The 22,915-nt window shown below is 40.4% G+C and overlaps 1 protein-coding gene across 8 annotated transcripts in view; it reads right to left on the bottom strand.

Moving 5' to 3' along the window:
• The window catches only part of diaph2 (diaphanous-related formin 2), a 377,012-nt gene extending 355,261 nt beyond the window's left edge, over positions 1-21,751 (bottom strand). For 2 of the 8 annotated variants that reach the window (XM_070962301.1, XM_070962306.1), the window contains exons 1-4: positions 21,705-21,744; positions 20,683-21,054; positions 5,766-5,798; positions 3,350-3,526 (exon numbers count right to left, since the gene is read on the bottom strand). In XM_070962301.1, the coding sequence (XP_070818402.1) occupies positions 3,350-3,526; positions 5,766-5,798; positions 20,683-20,766 (294 nt within the window). In that variant the 5' untranslated portion in view covers positions 20,767-21,054; positions 21,705-21,744. Of the gene's footprint in view, positions 1-3,349; positions 3,527-5,765; positions 5,799-20,682; positions 21,055-21,580 lie in introns of those variants that run through there. The other 6 variants (XM_070962307.1, XM_070962304.1, XM_070962309.1 and 3 more) reach the window with 4 other exon arrangements.
• Positions 21,752-22,915: the final 1,164 nt, after the last annotated feature.

Raw genomic sequence — 22,915 nt, forward strand, 5'->3', positions numbered from 1 at the left:
CAATTAATGGCTGCCATCAAATATGTCTGAGGCTGAAATGGATATGAGGAGTCCACGCTTTGAGGAAAAGTGGATCTAAGAAAAGTAGAAGACGTATAAAAAATGTTTTGATTCAACTGTGACAAATCAATTATTTTGTCCACTACCCTCAAGTCTGATCCGCGTGTGCAAGGGCACACACACAGTAACTCTCCTGTGGGCTGGTTTTAATGTCCTGGTGCAGAGTGTAACTGCTGAGGGATCACATAGGAGCTTATTACTGGGAGTGTTCATCCTGACAATGGCGCATAGAGAGGCACATAAAATCTCAAACTAGCCACAGCAGCACTGCAGTGTGACATTCTTCTTTCACTGGCCCTCTGTCTCTGCTAGAAACCTCAATACCATACACCACTCTTACCAATGAGAAGGCACGCTAAAGAATGGGACAAACTGACACTGGAATCAAATCAATTCGATCAATCCCAAGTAAGGATGCCACGCTCTTGGAGTTTTTCATGCTTACAGACAAGTAAAAGCATCATTTGTGTAATAATGTCAAGACTGCTAATAGCCACATTAGCACAGATGAGTTTAAGTGCCGCGATGCAGCAACTATTGACATAAAATCACGCCGTTAGGGAGATTTTTGTCTGGATGGAGAGGACAAGTTCATGAATCTGACCTCACCAGATACCCCACCTCCACTGTCCGTTAATGATCATTTGAAAGACAATAAAGAGTCGATGAAAGGGATTTGTAATGCAAAGGCTTCCCATCTTACTGAATGCTGGTGAAATTAGTTCACACGTTATTTTGTGTGCTACTGTGAACCTCTTGGATCGGCGTCTGCCACCGCAACACAGCTGCCTCCTTAGTGAGATGCAAATGCCGGACATTTCATCAGCGGATTTACTGTTGTGCATTTTGATGAGGGGCTCTGGATTCCAGCTGTGCACATCTTGGGAAATCCGTTGACAGGGCACACTGAGTAAAAACATACACAACATCCTTCTAATGGCAGTGCTGGAAGTAAATGTTTTTACATGCATTTACATGAATATACTTCTGCTCTCAATGGCTAGCTTCAAAAAAATTATAGAAAGAGTTCATTTGGTTGTCCTCCCCACTGACTGAGTGTTTCTTCCTGTATTTTCCCAGATCCCTTTGATGACCTTTCAGTAATAGGCGATGTGCTATTTAGGCTTTGAGATACACAGTGCAATGTGTAAGCCACTTTCCAGAGAAAAATATTTTCACTTTCTCCTCATTAATGCACAGTAGGTGGTCTCAATAATATGGTATGGGTCATCCCCTCATTTGAAGCGGGCTAGACTTCTAAGGCAGCACCATGTAACATCGCGAAAACAATCAATAACAGAATGGGTGTAAAGACAAAGAGAACAACTAAAAATGTATATGTGCATGACATAAAAAAAAGATGGCGAGATGAAAAAGACGGATTGATGTCGAAGAGAAGTTACTAGCATCAAAAGAAACTACCCACTCCTGTCATTTCTGTGTTTGCTAAATCAAAGCAGAAAAGTTTACAGTCTGAGAGCAAATAGTGGTGGCTTCAAAAGTACATAAGTAAATAACCCTTTTCTTTTTGATTTCATTACTGTAATTACACTTCCCAACCACAAGTGTCAAGGCCTGTCAAATGTCAGACCAGCAAACATGCCTTCTGTGTCATCTGTCACTGAGCAAATTGAAGTCTGGGTTTAATGTCACGCCGCTGTGAGCACAAACATAGTAATTGAGAGGTGAACTGAGTGACAGGGATGAGCACCCAGGCAAAAAAACACTGAGCAGTCGCCTGATGAAAACCAGGAGCACTGGTCGCATTTCTCTGGCCCTGGCAATAAAGACCATTGTATGAGAAAAAAGGAAAGGCAGGCACCGTACTACACTCACACACACACTCTCAGACATTATCCACAATAGTACACACGACCTATGCAATGAAGCCAGAGTAATTCAGCTCCCCACTTCAAAGAGATGGGCTGAAAGCTTTTTGTTAGATTTCAATCCTGCAGTACATAAAGCCAAAAATGCATTTCAATGGAGAAAATCACAAGTGTGACAGAGCTTTGACCCCACAGATGAGTGCGAAGTGAATTTCAAAGTTTGGTGCTCTCCTGACAGTGACCTAGGGAATACGTAGGCAGGGCCCTGCCTCACAAAAGCTTAACATCTGAATGCCAAATGCACTTATCTGTATTAGAAATACAATATTTATCTCAGTTCTATTTTGGATAAATCGTTAAATTATTAAATACTCTATTTGTGTAAAACCTTTGCAGCATTGCACATGCTCCAAAAATGAATCATTGAATAACATATTTGTGAATTTATTTGACATGTTTTGAACCTCTAATCAGGGTCAGTCATCAAAGAAGAGGTCCTCTGTAACCTCATGAGAGGGCACTGTTTCATGTCACTGTGGGAGTTGTGTTTGCCATTATACAGCTATTCATTTGTGAGGACTTTAACCTGCACAATATTTATATCGTTCAGTTACATGAGGGATTTTCATCCTGGACCTCTGGATGCTAAGCACTGATGGGTTCCACAGCTATAATCATCTCTGGAGCTTTGTTTGTGGATGCAGATGTTGACAAGCACACTAGTATTACTGGGTCTTGGATTATTTAAGAGTATGCAGATGCAAACTTACCTTGCAAGGCAAAAGGGTTCACAAGATCAAATGAAACGAGAATTCATCTAAAAAGGCTTCAAGTTATGCACTTGTTGCTGCATGATATTCATTCGCACCAATCAGTGTCCTATGAGGAACTACTGCCAGGTAGATGTTGGAGGTGGATGCAAAAATCACAACCTGGTTTCAGATGTAAGGCTGTGATAAATTTTGGTAAAGTTTAATTTGTTCATTTTGTCACAAGAACTGTAAACCTTGATATCTTGATGGGAGAATTTTATCAGGACAGATTATATAGTGAAACGACAAACAATTTTTAGATGTTGCATAAAACTAGGAGAGCTTTGAAAAGCAGTAATTTCATTATCATCATCCTTTTACATGGCTGGAAAAGCGTTGTTAACTACAAAACAGTCTCATCAGCAGTAAAACAAGGGCGCATGGTGATCTGTGGGTAATATATATTGATATAAAAACGCTTTTCAAACTTAACTTTCTGCCTTGTCAAACTCCTCTTCACCAACACTCACAACAGCAGCTCTGTTCCTCTACTTATGTGCCTCTTTGCACAGATTTATGAATCAATTTAAGCTTTCATAATAGAATGCTCATTATTTATTATTCTGCGGCAGCTGTAATAAAACTGTTGTTGAGTGCTACACATGACCCTACGCAGGGGAAACGATGTAAGAGAAGCACAAAGCTCACCATCATCTTCTCAAAGAGGTCAATGATCTCCTTCTCTGAGAGGTTCATGGAGCGGTCGTCGAAAAGGGGCTGAGGAACAGGCAGTTCAGCCTGGGTAGAGAGGGGATCTGTTGGGTGCTGTATGAGGGGCTTCTCCTTCTTCATCCCTGTTTTCCTGAAACTGGTAATACGATCACGCTGAAAGAAAACAGAGTGCATGAGATATTAAAGCATGTTTAGACTTAGCCAAGCACAAAGCTCATTGTTTATTGCTGATTTATACTGACAAAAAGCCAGATTTTTTGAAAAAAGATTGGTTTAAACTGCCTGTGACCTGAATTTAATGTTCCCAAACATCAAACAGTTGTTCTCTCTCTTGCTTTCAGAGGACACTGTTGACCACAATTTATAGTAAACACATTTTTGTTACAGTTAAAGTTCCTGCTGGCAAAAGTTAGCAGATGGCCGCCCACCCAAAGCCTGATTCTGCTTGAGGTTTCTGCCTGTTTCTGCCTGTTAAAAGCCTAAGTTTTTACTTCCCACTGTCGCCAAGTGCTTGCTCATGGGGGAATTGATTGGCCTCTGTAGATCAAAGAGTATGACCTGCTCTATATGGAAAGCGTCCTCTGACAACTTCTGTTCTGATTTGGTGCTACATAATAAAACTGAATTGAAATTGAGTTAAAAAAAAGGGAATAAAATGCAAGAGAGCTGCTGATTTTGCTTCACATTCATCAGAATCCTTGCAAGTCATTAAAGAATAATTCCAGATTAAATTTTGTATGTATGACATATGCATCACTGACCACACCCAACATGTAACACACCTCATCATACGCAACTCTGGTGAAGCTTTACACAATATGGCATTGTGAGGTGTATTACTGCACAGGGTGGGGACAGAACAAGGACCTACCACGAGATGACAAGTGCAAGCCTGTTATTAAGCCTTGGTGTCATTACTTTAAAAAAATTAAAAACAGAACATATAGAGAAGATGTCTATAGTCACATAGGTGGGGTGCTGTGAGGTCATGAGGCTGTGACGTTCATGACGTAACATTAGAACACAAAATTCTCAGAACAACGATTCAGAGAGATAAATTTTGGCACTATTACATCCTTTCCACTAATGGGGAAAAAGAAAAAGTTGAGCTATGCTGTTGCCTAAATCAAAGGTTTTCACTCTTTGGTGAGCATGAAGGTGTTTGTCATTATTATTGGGCTGTTACTGGTGGCAGAGGAAGTGGTAAGCCACTACTGAGGTTTTGGGGTATTTTGTGGAAACGTGGTCACCAATGTTAAAAAAAAGGGTTTTCCTGTGAAAGGAATGAATTTGCTCATCATGCAATCCATTCAATAGTGTTGAACTGACAAACGGACCAACGGCAATCGCCACCTCTAGAACGTCATGTGAGGCTAGAAACAACAAAAAGCTAAATTTTTACAGTTTTCATTAAACAGTAATTCTTTTTTTATCTATTTTTTTACGTTTGAAACAGTTTCCAACATGGACATAACATACTGTATGAAACTTATCAGGACTTTACTTACCGTCATACCCACTGGATTACCTGTTTTGTGCTTGTGTTATTACAATAGTTTAGGCAAACAATAGCAACTTAAGCTCGCCGTCATAAGATCTGTGAAGTTCACTTGAGTTTCCTTGTTATATAGTGAAGTTTAGTGTGAAAGCAGAAAAAGTTCATGAACTGCATGCAACTAGTGAGTGTTAGTCATATTTAGTAAAATGGAATGGAGAGGACATGCTGGATGAAAAAAACATATATATATATATATATATATATATATATATATATATATATATATATATATATATATATATATATATATATATATATTAAATGGAAAGATAAACATGATGTCACTCATATCAGTTTTCTGAAATATTACTGGATGGACCAAACATATTGTATGTGAAACAAAAAAACAGATAATTCCTGATAGCTGCAGTTGCATGTCGAGAGTGCATCGTACATTCTGAAATTAAAGCAATAATGCATGAGCTTGTAAATGTCAAACTTAGGCTATTTGTTAACTAAGGGTATTAAAAAAGCCTCAGGCATCTAATAGGAAGTGCTACTGATAACTGCACACTAAATGATCTATGAGCTGCTTACAAAAGTCTCGATGCTAAGGGCTAGAATTTGTTCATAATGAAAAATTTAGGATATTCGTGGTGCTAAATATTAATGTGTTAATGTGTTACCATACAAAAACACTGAATAGTAACACTACATGCAACCCAGTCTTCAGTTTTTCATGTTATGTTTGGTTAAAAAATCAATTCCATTAACTTGTTTCTCGCACATCTGACCCATCCACATATTTCAGTTAGAAATCCCATGCAGCTCTGACAAAACATGATAAGATGTAAAACAAAACTAGTCACACCAAAATTAAACCGAGCACCTTACCATATCGTCAGCCAATGTTTTTATGTGTATGTTCTGTTGGAGGGAGGGCACAGTGTGAAAAACAAGATCCAACAGAAAATGACAACACCGCAAAGTGTGCAGTATGTATCCCATCGGAGGCGTGTTCACATGTACAGTGTCCTCTGGATGCTGTCTCACTGTGCTCTCAGAAGTCAAAGATTCCAGACAACAAATACACTTGTGCACATCAGAGAAGACAGAAAGGGCAGTGAATGTCTCACAGCGAGCACTGGTCCATTCTCACTGTGTTATTCCTCACTGAGGCTATGAGCATACCCTGGAAACTGTACATGTGCAGGATGTGACAATACTTGATGATCCCAAATAATAGGTGTTTTTGTAATGTTTGTTTGTAATGTATGTAAACTTAAACGTGTGGTCAAGAGTGAACATCCCAAGCACACACACTTTAAGACACGTACCAAACAAAACCAGAAAATCATAAAGCACCTATAATCCCACAGCCGCAGCAGATATAATGAGCAGATACAGTTATCACAACGCCCATTGAGAACATGCAGGTTAGTGCTGCTTGGTTTAAGGTTTGTGTATCCCAAAAATAATACACTTTCACAAGGCGAGTTCTGAAGAGCATGTCCTGTAGTGACAGTGATCAAATCATTCTTCTTTATTTAATGTCATTATAAACTCCAAACAAAGAAATTCCCAATTTTTAAATACAAATCTTAGCACCCTCACAAAATGTTACAAATATCTCATAAAGCAAAATTAAAACCACCGCTTCTCTTTACTACAGTTTTTTATCTTCATCTCAGACACAGTCAGACAGGTTACTGCCAAAAGCTTATGACTCGGCAAGGGACAGCCATTTGAAACACACCTCAAATGGGAAGCAGAAGCAACACTGCCATATGCTGTGGCGCTAGGCTGTGAAGTACTAATGAGCAGGGAGATGTGGGGTGGTGATGGCCATAAAGCCTGCCTCCAGCCGCAGATTTCTCCACTAGTCTAATCAGGAAACCACTGATGCTGGGGCGAGCAAACAGACTGGCTCTAACCTGCACCTCCCTTTGTGCATCTTCATCAGCTGTCGCTGTGGGCAACACCGAGCAGACACTCAAACTACCATATCTATCACTAGTTTTCTCCGCAACAACTGATCAACAGTTGGGAGATAAAGCCATGAACCACTGAAAACAAAGCTTCAGTCTCTATGTGCAGGCTTCATGTCTTGCCCAAGCTGTTATTTCCAGTCTGGATAACAAATATGTCACATTCACACGGCATTATGCAAAGAGAGCTCCGCCTGAGGCGTCCCGGTGTGTGTTTCACCGTCATTCATGGCCTTTAATTTCGCTACACGAGTTGCCACAACATCTGTAAAGCTTAAGAATTTGACCTGAGCAACAACTTTTTCCCATTTCTAACTCCGAGCGTATGTATCATTAAGCCCAGCATTCTCTTGCAGTCTAAAACTGCGTGAAACAATAGCTAATTTTCAAATGGAGTACTTAAACATTTTCTAATCAATTTAACAACAATCAAACCACTGTTTGGTTAATTGCCTTGACTTGAGGGCCTTTCCTTGCCCATTATCTTGGCAACATCGCAACAACGCAATTTAACATCTAACAATTAAGCTCGCATGTCCTCTGGGCTTCTCCCGCTTATTAAAGTAAACTTTTTCATCATAATAAATGTTTATTACCAAATGCATATTCCTCTAAATAACCTAATCAAATTAGCTCTGGGTCCCTCCTTAATCAAATATGATTATGACTCCATGTAGATCCTTAAAAATGAAAACACAAAGCAATATCCCGCAACTTGAGTCAATTTGGGGACACGAAAACATACCAGTATGCTAATTCACACAATAACTTTTAAAATTAATATTACAAACTGCAATTAATGTTAATATTACATTAACTCGCGCAGACATATCCTTCCATTACACTTAGTTTTATTACAAGATTCCACCAGGTGCCACATGAAATAGATTTTCATCCAAGATGGACATAGTACCAATTTTGTTTCAAATTGGTTACCACTGCACAGCTTTTTAATAGCAACGCCCGCTATTCCCAACCAATTTAACTAGACCATCTGTATGATGTCATTTTAACTCACTCACTGGAACTATCACTATAAAATCAGTAGCCACGATGGCTCTGTAAAACGAGTTTAGAAGGAAATTAGGTTTTACTTTAATTAGTTCTAATAATAACAAAAGATTACTAGGAGCCAGCCACGGTTGGCAGTTAGGAGTGCGAAGCAATGCGCTCCTGACAGTCCTCGGAAACTTCATGAAACTACCTTGTGTCCCTGTTTAATCAACTGCTCGCTTCAGCTAAAGGCTAGTAAACGTTAGCAGCACTCACAACTGGTTTCAGCTTGTGGCAGAAAGTCTCATTTCCTGGAGGAAAAAAAGAAAATTCCCAAAGCTCCTAGAAGAGCTGCGAGATTTTAATTAGCCTCGCACACTGGTAAGTACACTTAAGTAGCTCAACAGTCAGGTTGGGTTTTCATAGCAGAAAATCTCTAGGTGTTCGTTTATTTCATAAACTCCAAAGTTGTTTGTCACAAAAAGTAACACTTAATAATGTATTAAACTACCTAATAACGATTCCACACATTTCCTTTCCTCTCCCTGCTGGATTCATTGAAATAAAGCGCATTTCATTGCTGCAAACATTAACAATTCAGGACAAAAGGACTGGAGCTGCATGACAGACATCTGACAGACACTGCTCAGAACCATCATACAATACTACTATTATTAACTCATCAGAATAGTGACTGACACCAGAGAGCTGTTAGACACAGGAGCAGCCGAAAACTGTTCACTGCATTTAAACTTTGCACCCAACGACAGCAAAAGGAGTAATAAAGAGCAACAAGCAAAGTGAATGGCCGAGATTTCTTCACTAAAAAGGAAAGTATGCTATGTAAAAGCATGTGACTTGTCACTGCAACAGTGTTGATGCTTCCAAACGGTTGGCTGTTAATTAGCAACGAAATCAGGTTTTACATAAGTGTTACCGATTCAGATTTACGCATGTCCCCGGGGGGAAAATAAATAGTGTTGATGCATAATGTGCGATGTGGAAATGAAACTGATTACACAGGAACTTTGTAGCCTCAGTCAGGAGTGACGACCTAGAAATAAAACAAACATTCAGAAACCCCTACATCAGCACTGTACAGTGGTCTGGATAATTCGGATTGTTAGTCTGACAATACCACTTTGCAGTGTGGGTTTTCTAATGCATTACTAATTTCAGTAGCTTATATTGTTTATGTGCAATTAAAGATAACTTGAAAAGTGAAGGAGTACATTACATGGAGATGAAACACACAAAACAGAAGACTCCTGTTTTTGTCCTACTCGCCACAGCTCATAAACACAAAAGCATCCCAAAGCAGAGTGAAAGCATGAGCATAAAGGATGCAGAGGCACATGCAGTGATCGCAACACACCTCAAACTCCTACAGCCTTTTCTGAGGCAGACATTTACCACTCAGCAGAAAAAAACAGAAGTGATGACACATTTAAAAAACAGCTAACCATAATGTGAGGGGACAACCGTTATTCACAACACTCACAGCACGGCTTGAATAATGATTACGAGCGAGTCTGATGCACAGCAGTGACAGCAGATACATGTCTGCATCTCATTATCAAATCACAGATCGGAAACAAAAATCTAATGTGGAAAAAGGAAAAAAAATCTTTTTGTTCTGAATGTCAACATAAAGGGCCTCTAAATTTGAGCTGCTGCTCTTACACATTTCAACAGGGTGCACCAGAGCTCTTACTAGAAAAAGGTGTGGAGCTTTGTCCAGGACACTAACAAATTCAGATTTAACAACAGATTGGCATTATTATACCTTCATCTGAAAGATACTGTATGTATTAAATGAAGGAACTCAAAAAGGTGTTTTTTCCACCAAACTCCTGCTGTGCAATACAAACTTGCAGCTTCCAGCCCTTTGGCCTGTGCCACTTTCTTGTACGTGGCATGAGAGACTAATGTTTGCTCATCGTAGCCATAAACATCGGAATAACATAATTGCCTCTCGTATAACCAGACAGGATGTACAGCATCACCAGTATAATGCTCAATTTTGGAGGAGTGGTATCAGACAGCACCAAATACCAAGCGAGTAACTGAATTAGACGCAGTCTAAACGAATCAATTTGTCTAAATTAATCTTGTTACAAAGTCTTCTCAATGGCTGTCTCTGTAAACTCAGAGAGGTGGTGCACAGCAAGGCCTACGCCGCAACAAAAGATTTATGAAAGCGTGAAAGTAACATTTATCCTCCCCGATAAAATCTATCAAATTAATCTGTGTGTTTGCACTGTGAGAACGGCCTTTTCAGGCAGAGCAGAGAAGAGGGAGCGACGAGCCCCAAAGACACATTAAGACCATATTTACTCCGAGCGTTTCATGTGACATATATCCAAACAATACCTGGGAGCATTTATCCATTTAGAATGTATTGACTATAAAAACTGACTTCAGCAGCCGGATAGGAATGCAGATGCCCCCTCCCAGTGTTTTCTCTCACACTATGTAAATAATTCTTCCTGAACGTTAAATGACAATAAACATCTGGTTATATTTGCACTACAGCCTTGAGTCTCATCTTTATTCAAACGTTGGTTGATGTTTTTATCTCCACTGCTCTAGGGCCCGTTCCAACACGGACCTACAATGAGCTGTCTGAATAGCTTTGCAAAGTAAAATCCACGGCAGGTAATTTTTTTCTTACTCCACAAATCGAGATAAACCTGCTTCTTGACAACAAAATCGCATGCTGGGGATGCATATTGTTAATGAATGATTGACTATTCATCATTAAAATGAATGGCAATTAACAAATCAAAACAACCACTTATTACCCCACTCGTTAACAGAAAATGTATAAATTGGTTTCTATTTGCATGGTAGCAACATTCAAAATAATTGCACACTCACAATGCACTCAATCTTTCCTGAAGCACCAGAGAGCTTCCACTGCCACAAATCAGCTACGTATCACAGCTATGGGGGCATGGAAAAGTGGTCCAAATCAGAACTGGTGATGTCAGATTGGATGTGCTTTTTCAGATCGCCGAAAAATAAATAAATGTGAGCTGAGCCACTTTTACCTGCAGTTTAAATAGAGATACCCACTTCACAGCACATCTGTCTGTGAGTCAGCCAACACAAATGGGAGTAAAGTATAGACTGATGGACTGAGTGCTCAAACAGCACGCAGGGTGCACAGTGTTGTGGCTTTAAGCAGTGCCACAGCCTCTTATCCCAGCACAGAAAAATCCATCATTCGCATTCACCGTGATGGCACACACGTCCTCTCGGATTAGGATGGAAACAATTTAATCACGCGCAGAATGTCAAGTTGTTCTCCTTAACAAATAAATTAGGTATTGACAGGCTGATTCCAATAAGTTCCACAAACATTTCTCAACATGTAATTAATCTGAAGAAGAAGGAGAAGAAAGCAAAGAATGCAGTCGATTTCTGGGAGAGCTGAAGTGCCTTTAAAAGGGCATGGGACTGTGGTAGCTTTATTTCAGGAGAGTGCTGGTGCTGTTTACAGTTTCCTAAAACAGCATCTATTGAAAAGGGGAAGCATACAAAAGCCAGTAGAGCTAAGATTTGAATGGCTCCACAGTGGATGGCCTGGCCATGTGACTGCAGACTAGCACAGCGCTGCCCTCAGGTTATCTGCCTCTGTTGAAAGCAAATTTCTAGTACTGTACCCTTGAGGGTTAGCATGATACGCAGCCATTACAAAAGTTGAGATTAGTGAGAAAGGCTGGAAATGTCAGTGTACAGAGACTTTCTTAAATTAGTCATGGCGTCACAGAGAAATGTCATTTATGTTACGCAGGCTATTATAAGAAATCCAGCAAAGACAACTTTAGCAACCATGTCACCGTTATTATTCTGATGTGGTTTGGCAACAGTTTAAAATCCAGCTGTGCATTGTTCACATCTATTCATCTATTCTATTCTTTTTCCTGTTATTGCTTACATGTACAAAAACATGTGAACTCATGACCTTGTTATCTGTAAGCTGAGTGCTAGCAAGATAAATGTTTCAGCCAAACTCCAATGCCTGAAAAAATACCGCTGTATTCATCAATGTAGCGATTACACCTTTCGCACAAAGAGGGAGTCTTTTCAGATTTAAAAAAAGATGACTCATGATATCCCTGTGTCAAGCCTTTCTCATTAGACATGTATCAAGCAGTGCGTCAAGTCTACGCTGTCAGCCTGTTAGTCTTCCTGCACTGACCTCTTTTCAGCGTCCCACTTGACATTTTTTTTCCACAAATCAATTCAAAGATATGATTAGCTTGCTTTAATCTCTGCGTACACTGTTGGGGAGACTTGCATTTCAGCACATTCTTCTGGGACACAGTCTATGCGCCGTATATCACAGCAAATTAACACATTCTGTCTCATATTTGCAACTGCTGCTGATTAAAGCAGCGTGACTGCTGCTGTCAAACAAACCACCAAAGCCTGATCTCTAACTCACACTGACAAATACATCAAATTAAAACACAGCAGTGGTGATGACAAACCACTCTTCTCAGTAAATGTAGCAAGAGGGAAAGCACCTCCTCCTCCTCCTCCTCCTCCTCCTCCTTCAATAGAACACAAGCACAAGAGCTGGGAAATCCCTTCATCCTGGCCTTAATCGGACTCTGCAATTGCTGAGTCAAAACACAGTCTACCACTCATGAATCATCAAATTACTAGATGCAAACAAGAACAAATTAAAAGCTGATTTGTGCATTGTTACACAGGAAAAACACAAGTGTCTTGATGCACAAAATGGGCCTTACACAGGCTTTTATAATACGTAAGTGAGGCAGCCAAATAAATGTCTCATTCTTAAGTTACGGGCTCATCCCAGATAGTGACATTAGAGCAGTGAGTCTGTCAGTTTCTTCCACTGTGTGACTAAAGCATTCTTCACCATTTCCCCTGTCCAAGCTTCCTCTCCCCAACTTCCTGAATGCCTTTAAAAGACTCACATGTGGTCTATTTCCTGCCATTTCTCACACGTCTCCCCGATGCAATCGCAGTTATATTCCCTCAATAATGCATGATGTAAACCTGGAAAAAAAAACAATGCAGCACATGGAGGCAGGACTTCATGGCAAAAACCTTTGATTGACCAAACAACAGATACACAAAATACAGAAGTGCCAGTGTGTGACAAGCTGGCAACCTGTACTAACCACATGCTAACATGACCTGAAATGATCCCTGAAGCTTCCCTAAAGCTCACGTATCAAAGCGTCAGAAGCTTCAAACGCCACAGCTTCCAACGGCACACTGCGCCATTAAACATGATTCACAACGTGATACTGTCAGCTGCACGAAGGTTAATAACACTGTTGCCTAGCAGTACCCACAAAAATGTCCTCTTTTCAAATGTGTAGCACAGCTGGATGATGTGGACAAAAATCATGAAAACTAAGGCTCGCTCCTGATGAAAATACACCGGATCAGAATGGCGCTTTAGGTGTGGTAAAAATTTGTTTTGTTGATGTCAACCACAAAGGACATTATAATGGAGAGTCAAACTGGGAGACTCACTTTTAGCTGTCATTCAGGTGTTTTCCAGCAGGCTCGATTGTGTTATTCTAGGTTAAAAACAATGTAGTATGGGGCCATGGAATATTTTTAAAAATCCATGATATGATTAGCTGAGAAATACTAAGTGATAAATACCTTTATATTACCTGAAAAACATATATACAGTTTCTCTGTAACCAATGAATGCACTGCAGTGTATGTCTTTCCATTACGCTCTCCCACGTGCTTAAGTTGTGCTAAACTGTCCATTCATTACTGAAGACTTAATTACTTTAATGACCAACTAAATGGCAAGCATGATTACAATCATTAAGTCACAATTTAATTAATAAGGGTTAATTACAAATTGCAAACACTCTTCAATAACAAATGACAAAAAAATAATGGATGCTGCCAATGTGTCAATGTTGAGACAATGTCAGCTTTAACTTTCAGGCAGTTCTTGCATTGATGTCAGTCTTTCTATAATGGTCAAAAGGTTGTCTATTCTGTACTTTCTGTGGGCTAATTGGAACAAAATTTCAGAAAGCACGTAATCTCACCAAAAACACACATGCAGTCAAGCTCAGTAGTGACTGAAAATGACCATGGTGAAATTACAGCATTCACTAGCATAGCTGTGAGGGTAAAAATGTTTTGGTATGCCAAGACCATGACTAGACGTGGTCACGTTAGCTAGCTTCCAGTTTGCTTTGCATATCAAATATGGCTGCTAGTCCACGAACAGAGCAACACACAAAGCTGTCAACACAAACAGTTCAGCGTTGTTCAAGCTCTCTGACTTCAGACCTCAGACAGGGATGTGGATGCTTTCAGGTGGTTACACAAAGTTGCACGGTAATAATGCTCTGTGGCATGTTGTGCATACAGGATCATCGCTATCCTCCAAGTTTGTCAGGGTCACTCGCCTCAAAACCAAAGTACTTCCACACAGTTTCACCATTACCTTCCCAGACTATAGCCAGCTCCAAACAGTATTTGGCACTTGGGTTGCACATGTAGCAAGTAGCGAACCAAAACACAATGAACTGAGCTCTCGAAAGCACTGGATCCAAACGTGGGTGTCTCAGGCCCAACTAGGGGTCTCCAAAGCTTCACAGGGGGTCATGAGTCCTATTAAGTTCAAGGACTGAAGACAATCTTGTTCAAAATATACAGTAGGTCTAAATCTCAGCATTTCTGTTAGGAAAACGAAATGAAATTGTTATTCTTAAAGTTCTTAAAGTTTTTTTTAGCTAGAAATTTTTTGAAAATTCACAGGATAAGGGCACGATGAGGACGTGAACACAAGCTATATTCACTTTCTGCTAAACTGCCTCATCCTGCACAAGAAAAGTGCACAGTTAAAACAGCCACAGAGCTAATGGAACAATGGCCAAACACTGGGGAGAAGAAGACACTAAATTTGTCAAAAAAGATCCCTATTAAGTGTGCATGATTGTTAAAAATTGAAGTAATATTAAAAGAAAATATGTAATACAGAAAAAAGTTCCTAAAAATAAGAAAAGCTCATCTCTGATTCAATATTCACAGGAAACAATCTGCTCAAAATTCATTCAAATCCAGCATTTATTGCTTTCACTATTTTGGTTAATTGCACATTCATCGGTTGTTATGTGCAGTTATTGTTATGCACTGGATATAATATGCAGTATGCATAAAATATGTCACTCAGTCAGGGGTCATCAGTTCACTCAATGATAGAAAAGGAAAAAGGAGGGAAACCACTGCTCTGAACAGTTTGTGGGCTGGCTAACACTTGCACAAACACCAGCTAAACACTGCGTCATCCTGCAGGCCACTCATAGCCTCAGCAGAGCTACATTACAACATTTAGCTTCTGTACATGTACTGATCATCATTTGAACGATGCTTTTACATGCATGCATTCCCCGACTTCCCACAGCGCCAACTGTTTGGTATTAAACAGAAATCTGTGTCAACATCCAACCGCTATCCCCATTTTTTCCTCTAGAACACGTTATATTTAACATCCGCACGGTCCAGCTGGTTTGGCTGGTCTGTCCACTCTCATTACCCAGAATGCCTATATGAGCAGGGACGCACATGCACGGGACCTCTGTGCCTTGCCTTACGACTGTGAACTGTGCTGCCATGATTTCATATTATAAATCCTAGTGATGCAGCAGACCTTATACGAGCCAGAGTAGATAAAAATCTGCTCCACACTCTCACTGTATTTCACTCAATCTTTTCATTATATTCTAAAGTCACCAATATGGCATATATCAACACACTACAGTAATTTATTTATTTTACTGTTCATCTTCCCATACAAACTGAATATTTATGAATACATAAGTTATCATAACAAAAAGTAAGTGTCCCATTTTTTTCATGACATATTGTCCTTGTTTGCATACCTTTATTTTTTGATAACACAAGATGATCACTTCTGAGGTCTTTGGTATCTAACATGTAAACCAAGTTGTTGATTTTGACAAGTATGTTCACTTAGACCTGCTGACCAACTACTACACCTATTTATAGTTCATGAGTAGAATCGTGCTGGAAAAGCTTCGGGCTGAAGGGAGTAAAGACTCGTCTCAGGCTCTGCCCAGTTTCCCTCTCCGTCTCGCTCACACTCTGACAAATGACCTTTGAGATACTGATCACACTTACTCCTTTACCTATACATAATAGAAAGCAAAAGCAGACGGCCACAGCCAGTAATAAGCAAACATGAAACAGGCATTTCATGTGACTCATCACATTGCAGGATCAAATTACTGACCAAACACACTGCAGTTGATGAAGATTGGTACTTCCACTCTGTGGCTACGAATTACAAGTCTCATCATGACACATTGTGTTGATTGTTGAATAGCAATCACACTTTTCCAAACTTGCTGAAGTGCAGCTAAAGTCTGATAAATATAATGTGTACTTCAGCATGAACATCTCTCCCGAGGAACATGCTCCCTGAAGTAACTGACGTACCACAAATCTCTGCTCAATGAATCGCTCATTCTTTAATGTGACTGCTACTTTACCACAACTTCTTCTCTTAAATAGCATCAAAGCTGTTTAACAATATCATTCCCCCTCACATCATATATAGTCTGTGGCCCAGTGGGTTTGCGGTGTGTAAATAATAAGAGTACGTCATATGTGCATGTCATAAGATACTTATGTGTTGAGCTAAATGTGAAAGTCCTCAGGACCTCGCTTTACTAAAGAAATGAAAACATGCCACACAGAGGAGCCACAGAATGCAGGTCTTAAAAAAGCCTGTACCAACAGTCGTCACACAGCAGATGTATGCAGATGTATTGATGTCACTTTTCCCACATGCTGTTCTGTGTGAAGTCATCCTTTACTCTGGTATGTCGAGGTTTGATTTTTCTCCCTTTTCTCTCAACCTGGCTCCTCTGAATTCCTTTAAAAGGACCTCGTTCTTCAATCTGCTTGCTTTTTGGCCATCATGTTTTCACAACATCAAGAAAAGCACATAATTATAAAGCGCAGCAACACACAACAGAACTCTGAACACTGTGGTATTATTCTAATGTCCTTGGCTGGGCTGGGTAGCTACAGTCTAGGCCCAAAGCCCAGATGGTGTTGCTGTGACGTAATCCTGTCCAGTGACTTGTAAAGTAAACATACAGCTTTCTGTGTTTCTCCTCTGAAGACTGATTTGACTTTGCTGATTAGCCATGCAAATAGTACTTTGGTTTTTGGCAGCACTGAGTGTGAAAAGGCAGCATTAACGCCCCCTGTCATAAAGCTCATGATAGATATCACCACGTCTTTGTGTCTGGACCACAGAAACACAAGCTGCACTGCACATCATGAACATAATCCTATAGCGCCATATATGGTGAAAACTGAAAGTAGCTAAGTACAAGTAAATCTTAAACTGTCCATTTCTGGGAAAGACCAACATTGTGGTCAATATGAGATGACATAATCATCTGACAGATCCCTGCAAAGAATCTTGCAACATGGATTACATTTTGTTTGTTCTGAATTGCAGTTCGACTTCATATTTTTCACGTCTGCAAACTTGGAGCTTAAGTGTATATTTGGGAAGCTAAAAAGTGGGGAGAAACAAAAGAGGACACGTCATGACTCCACCCTGGGATGAAAAATGACTTCCTCTCCCAAACTCTGTTGAGATGGGTTGAGATTTTTTGCAACGGCCACAGTTCAGGCTTCCTTTGCATCTGACTGTTCTGCTTCGAGGATTGAGCAACAGGGAACGGCCCAGGCCCTGAGACCACTTCAACGAACAAGACCCACATGTCTTATTGAGAGTTCTCACTGGTGATTTGAGCGCTTACGTCATCCAGACACCCTTGCAAACAATATTACACTCAGGAGGCAGGATATTTAAGAGTTGCAGGCTGTTGTTAGGATTTCTCAAGACAACACCCTGTGTTAGCTCTGGGAGAGCATGTCATTTCAGTCTACTCTGGGATTTCCTGTCTGGCAGTTATTATGGTCACACTTTCCTTTAGTTTTAATCTTGTTGAAACAAAACCAGTGATTTCTAGTTTGAGTTGGTTTCCTGAACTGAAAGCCAGCAGTGCTACTCTTTTCCTCCTCATGCCTCAGGCCCTGTTTACACCTGGCATTAGCATGCGTCTCAGGTGATCCTTACAGGTGTGAATGCACCCAATATACACTGAGGACACAATGAAATCCGATGGCTCAGACCACATTCGGAGGTGGTCAGGGCCACCTTCTTTCAGCAGCGTATACACAAATGTGTCCTGGAGCACAGCGAAGGACGGAAGACTCAACTGACATCTTCTGCCTGAGTGCACACAAACATGTTGTCTGATTTCCATTTGGTTCACTATAATGCAAATTACATGCTTGGGCTCTCTTACCTGCCAAGAAAAGTAGCAGATATCTGTGAAGACGCTGCCTGTTCTAACTTATTTCACCAATGAACTAGAAACCACAATATCCCCAGACTCCCTTTAAGGTTCGGGCCATAATGTTTACAAAAACAGCAGTTTTTGCTGAACTTGTCACTGTATCCTGAAAGAAGTACATGAGTCAGTTAATCTGTGAGGTTCCTCGCACCAGCACCAGAATGAAAACCTCACTTTGCACAGTGTTTTTGTAAAGGTGCAATAAGAAGTTCTGGAAAAAGACAGCTGATTGTTAAGTTTCATCAAGGTCAAATAGCAAAACTTTGGGTCCTCGTGGCCAACCCAAAGGGTCGGTATTTCATGACATGGGAACTGCATCCAAAGCATTGGTACTGGGCCACCTGGGAATGAGACTCAACAATCAACTGTCTTTCTCCAGAACTGCTTACTGCACCTTTAAAAAACACTGTGCTGAGTGAGGAGAAACACTTAATGCTTGCTTAATCATTCATGTCTTGTAAGTTTGGCATTAGATGCATACATTGAGTTGTTTCTTTTATTGTGCAAGTTTGTCCCAGTATCACTGTTCCAGCCTGACCACCCTTTTCCTAGTGTGTTGGCCCCTGCCTTCTGCTGTGTGTTTGGTCTTTGCAAACGGAAATGGTGTACATGAAGATAGAGCGGGAAAGTGAGATCTAATCGCAAGTGGGCACTTGAGAAGCTAGTGGAGATGCACTGTGATGTCGAGTGTCAACTGGCGTACTTAGAGCTGTGCCTTTATGACTGGATCACCCAAGACACATTAATGCCAGGTGTTTACATGGTCTCAGTTTTAGGACAGCTGCATAACCAGAGAAACAAGAAGCACCACCTAAGTAAACAACTGAGGTGTCAATAAAGTCGTTTCCCTTGAGTCATTCCAATGAGGCTCACTGGTCACTTTCAACAAAAACAGAAACGGTTAGCCTAGACTGTGCTTTTTTTATCCTTGTCTAGTAGCAGTAGCTGTAACTAAACTTTTGATTGATCCCTTCAATTAGCAGACAATCACAGTTCAGTGAAAGGCACAATATAAAGCAACGCTGCTCCAAGCCTGGCTGTTGAGAGGTGAGGTAAGCCAGAAAGTTCAACAGCAGCCAAGCTTTCCATGCTCACAACTGTGGAAAAGCACAAACGATTATCAACAGCAGCCAAGCTTTTTTGTCCTTGGTCACGGAAAATTACTTTCAACCACTGGTGTCTACAGCTGCCGACAGCGTGTACACAGTGACATGCACTTAACACACTCAGGAATATAGTTTAGATTTACAGCTTTACATTGCATCCAAGTCAGTGAACAATACAAGACTTTAAACTACAGTTGCCCAATAAGACACGTGATTGTAAGTTTTGGATGCTCTTCTAAGTTAAGACACCATTTACACACTTAGAGCAAGATTTTTTGCCTGCAACTTTCAGCACAGCTTGAGTTGTCAGAGATGAATAATCCAGACCTCATACTGAGTCCAAGACAACACCTCCACCACTACCACCATATCCCCAAATCTTGTGATCTCATTTCCAGGCAATGAACGGCATGCAGGAATAGCTAAATGACAGCACAGCTCAAATGATGCACACTCCAGTTTGCCCATTTTCTAAATAAACACACTCCTCACTCTACATAAACTATTCTAGTACAACGAGCCAATAAAGAGGTTATAAGTGAAACAAATGCTGATTCAGTTTTCAGTTGTAATCTACTAACCACCGTCCTCGTCATATTTCTGTGCTGATAACACAGTTCAGGATAAGTTTTATCAATCACATGCACAGTCCATAAAAGCGAACGCACACACACATCACGCTGGGCAATGACTCATCCTACAACTGAAGGCCTTTGTGTATGTTTTAAACTATATACTAAAGTCCAACTGTCACAACAAGAATGCTCTTTGAAGAACTTCCAGGAGATGTATTGACTGGGAAAAGAAAAAAATCACATGATGCGCTGAGTGCTTTCAAAAGTAAAGCACTCAGGGAAACAGTATCTCTTTTGCTCAACTCTAACAGCTATTAGGCCCTCTGTATTGGGCTGCATTAAATACTAATAACAACACATCAATAACTCTTTGAGCCCCATCCTGCACTAAACAGAAATGTGCTGTATTGACAACATGCTGTTTGTTAAGTGTACTGCGTCCACCTGGCTTGGTTTGATTTGACTTCATGAGGATTATACTGACTGACTAATAACTGTAAAACTATTAGAAAGGTTAAGCCTCCAGTGCAATCGGCTTATTAGAGCAGTTTTACGTGGAGTAAAAAGGTGGAGTGGCGAAACTTTCTGCAACTGTGGGGCAGTGCAACTGTCTCAGCCGTACTTAAAGAGTGAAATTAACCCTTGCTTGTGGGATTACAGTATGCGACAGTTCACTGCACACTACTTCCATGCAATCACACCGAGACACTCTGAATACCTACCAGCTTTTTGTTTTTACCCTCATCCTCGTTGGACTTCTTTTTGGAGGCTTTATTCGGGTCCTCCCCACCGCTGGCTTGATCCATTTTGGCTTTGAGTTAGTTCCCCTCCACAAAAAAAACTCAATATAACCTCCTCAAAAGTTGGCAAACTCCACCAGCAGGCTTTTAAAAACTCTTGTGCAGCGAACCATCCAGGTTAGGTGTTTTCAAAGTCCATTCCGTTCAAAGGTAAAGAATACATTCAAGTTGGCCGCTTCCAAAGTAGTATCCAACAGTCGAGGAGACTACTTGAAGAGGTGTGGTAGGGTTTGGTATCCGTCCTGATGTCTCCTCAGCTCAGCTGGAAGTTACTTCACTGCTGGGGAATGCTTTCTGAAAGTAGATCAATATGTAAACAACACTGAATTAGTCGATCACAATGTCTCGGGCGCTAAGTTGCAGAAATGTTTGGTTTAACACGTGTTTCCCTGAGCAGTCATATTAGTATGCGGCGTGCGGACGCATCCAATGAAGCCAGTATGTCGTGAACGGTAAAACAGATGTAAACAGACATGTTCGAGGCAGCTGTGGACAGCTCGGTAAAAGTAAAAACAATGCGTTTTTACGATTATAGACAAAGCCCTGTGTTTGAAAACAGGCTCAACTGTTAAGACAAAGCAAACTTACAACCGTGTAACTTAGCAATAACATAGTAACGTTACTAACCGACAGAAAAAGATTAATGGCAGCTAGGATGTTCTGACAGTTTCAAACGTGCGCTGACATGGCCGTTATTGACCAGACAATACAGCCATTAATCAGTATTAATAAACAGTTGGAATAGTGGAAAATCACCGTTGTTCTCTCTGCTTGGAATACTTTACAGCTAAGCTAGCATAAATGGACGACTGTTACCTACCGGACATTGTTTATTTCAACAGACACAACCATACACAAGTACGAACAATACTGTGCTATAAATTACAGCTTGAACAATAAATTACATGTCAAATAAAACTCAGAAAATCCCATCCACAGCTTACCCTTGCAACCAAACCTGAATGCCAGGCCCACGGTGATACCGCCCATCAAGGTTCCGATTGGCTTATGAAATACGGAAGGAGTGGGTATTCCTGTCATCATTGGTCAAATTTGCTGTCAGTCATGGGGTCGGCGTGTCGTCGAAGGGGAGGAGACTGCTGTGACGGAGAGGTCAGCGTGATTTCACAGTGTGCGGATAGGACTCAGCCAGTTGTAAGAATTGATGTGTGAGTGAATAATGAAGGGCTGACGGCGGATAGGAAGCAGGGCGGGAATCAGCGGCTCAGACTACACCCTGGGTGTGTGCGCTGACGAGTGTTACTCACGTCGCGGGGACACGTCTCCAGGAAATTAATTTAAGTCTATGTAGTGTCCTCAAAATCATCCTTATTCTTCTTTATTGTATGTATTTTATGTTTATGTGTATGTTTAACCTGCTGCAACAAAAGAATTTCCCTATTAATCAATAAAGTGAACGTCTAAATCTAAGTCAAAAGTGATGCGAAGATTGTGTGTGCGTTATATCACAGAACCTCTCTGTGTCTCTGTGATAATAGCTAGTGTTATTGTTAGACCTATATCTAACCACTAGTTACATAACAGACTGCATCATATACGCCTACCGTTCTGCTTGTGTTCACATAAAGGCTGCAGAATGTTTTTATGCTGATGCAAGCAGGAAATTTTAGGAAACTTGAGCTGTAAAAAAGGTATAATCAACTGCCAAATATGTTGTGTTCAAATGACATAATCAAGCAACATAATATTATATGATAATACATAATATATAGCGATATTTTGGGAAACACTTGTACGCTCATTCAAAATGGAAAGAAAATGGTTCTAGAAGGTTGTTGGACCCAGTTCTTTAGGAACAAATCACTTAAATCACAAAATACTGTTTCTGGCCATCATTTGGTCTACTAAGACTAATAACTACTACAAGCACTCACTAAATGGCAGCAAAGGGACATTTGGATAAACCCCATTCATTTTCTGTTGTAGCATGATCTGATTTAAGCATGATCCTACATCATTATGATTGAATATATTTGGGCTTTGAAACATTGATTTTGCTGCTGTTTTTCAATATTTTGTGTTATTTAACAACTGTGTTACATTGTATCCCTGCTAAAAGGAATATTTCTTCTGTTGTAATATGTTAACACTGAGCAGAAGCGAATAGAATCTCACACTGGGGATGAAGTTACTG

This window comes from Chaetodon trifascialis, chromosome 5, assembly GCF_039877785.1.
Source record: "Chaetodon trifascialis isolate fChaTrf1 chromosome 5, fChaTrf1.hap1, whole genome shotgun sequence".
Classification (NCBI taxonomy): Eukaryota; Metazoa; Chordata; class Actinopteri; order Chaetodontiformes; family Chaetodontidae; genus Chaetodon; species Chaetodon trifascialis.